Source organism: Canis lupus, chromosome 2 (genome assembly GCF_048164855.1).
Source record: "Canis lupus baileyi chromosome 2, mCanLup2.hap1, whole genome shotgun sequence".
NCBI lineage: Eukaryota > Metazoa > Chordata > Mammalia > Carnivora > Canidae > Canis > Canis lupus.
The window spans coordinates 32,490,822-32,492,374 of NC_132839.1; the positions used below are offsets into that span (position 1 = coordinate 32,490,822).

General features: G+C 35.7%; 1 protein-coding gene across 1 annotated transcript; it reads left to right on the forward strand.

Moving 5' to 3' along the window:
- The first annotated feature begins 370 nt into the window (after positions 1-370).
- LOC140610006 (olfactory receptor 6C3-like) lies at positions 371-1,308 on the forward strand. The gene is given in 2 exon segments (XM_072785439.1): positions 371-847; positions 850-1,308. Coding segments are annotated over 2 exon segments (936 nt in total).
- The last annotated feature ends 245 nt before the right edge of the window (positions 1,309-1,553 follow it).

Below are 1,553 nucleotides of genomic sequence, written 5' to 3' on the forward strand. Positions count from 1 at the left end.
TTCCAAGGTGCGTATTTTTCATAATTTTTCTACAAAAATACAATGAAGTACATAAATTGGATAAAGCAAGAAGTACTGATTTTACCATTTTTCAATGATGTGAGTAATTGCATGAAAATTTCTAAACATCAACTGCAATATTTCAGATAAGACAACCAATAAATAAGACAGAACATGCAAATACATATTATAATCAAATGCAAACAAGACAGACAAAAGAAATTAAGATGAGCATGGATTATAGAATATATTTTACAATTGTATCAATGGTGGTGATATTGATAATCATGAATTATACATTCCATCTCCTCCCTTTAATACTCTTGCCACCTAAATATCTTTAAAAGAAGAAAAGGAGAGAGAGAAAGAAATGAATCACACAGTGATCACCAAGTTTGTCCTGCTAGGCCTTTCTGATGATCCTGACCTTCAGATTGTGATTTTCCTCTTCTTATTAGTCACATACTTACTAAGTGTCACTGGAAACCTGACTATCATCACCCTAACCTTGGTGGACTCTCATCTACAGACGCCAATGTATTTCTTCCTCCGAAACTTCTCTTTCTTAGAAATCTTATTTACAACTGTATGTATTCCTAGATTTCTGGGGGCAATTATCACCAGGGATAAGACTATTTCCTATAACGACTCTGCAGTCCAGCTGTTTTTCTTTATTTTAATGGGGGTGATGGAATTTTACATTCTCACTGCCATGTCTTATGACGGCTATGTTGCCATCTGCAAGCCCCTTCATTACACCACCATCATGATCAGGAAGGTCTGCACTCTACTTGTGCTCTGTGCATGGCTCGGTGGGTTCTTGACCATTTTCCCACCCCTTATGCTGAATTACTCCAGCTGAATTACTGTGCTTCCAATGTCATTGACCACTTTGCATGTGACTATTTTCCCCTTTTACAACTGTCTTGTTCAGATACGTGGCTCCTAGAGGTAATTGGTTTCTACTTTGATTTAGTTGCCTTGCTATTCACTTTGGCCTTGGTGATTTTATCTTATCTGTATATAATCAGAACTATTTTGAGAATCCCATCTGCCAGTCAGAGAAAAAAGGCTTTCTCCACATGTTCTTCTCATATGATTGTCATTTCCATTTCTTATGGGAGCTGTATATTTATGTATGCTAATCCCTCTGCAAAAGAAAGGGCATCATTGACCAAAGGAGTAGCTATTCTCAATACTTCTGTTGCCCCCATGCTGAACCCTTTTATTTACACTCTGAGAAACCAGGAAGTAAAACAAGCTTTCAAAGATATGGTCCATAAAGTAGTATTTTCTTCAAGTAAATGAAACATTTCTTCTGGCAAAAAAAAAAAGACACTCTAAAGAGTAACTAGGTAAAATCTTGACATTCCTAAATATCTAAGTTGGTATGCTTCTTCTTCTAGTCTCTTATATGCCACTTTGTAATTATTTAATAGGTGCCCACCCATTTTTTCTACTTCCATACCGTGTTTCTCCAATACATGTTTATTGACATATTGTAAAGTATGGAAAGCTTTATTTCTCCTACAAAGTTTTATGGAAATGAAATG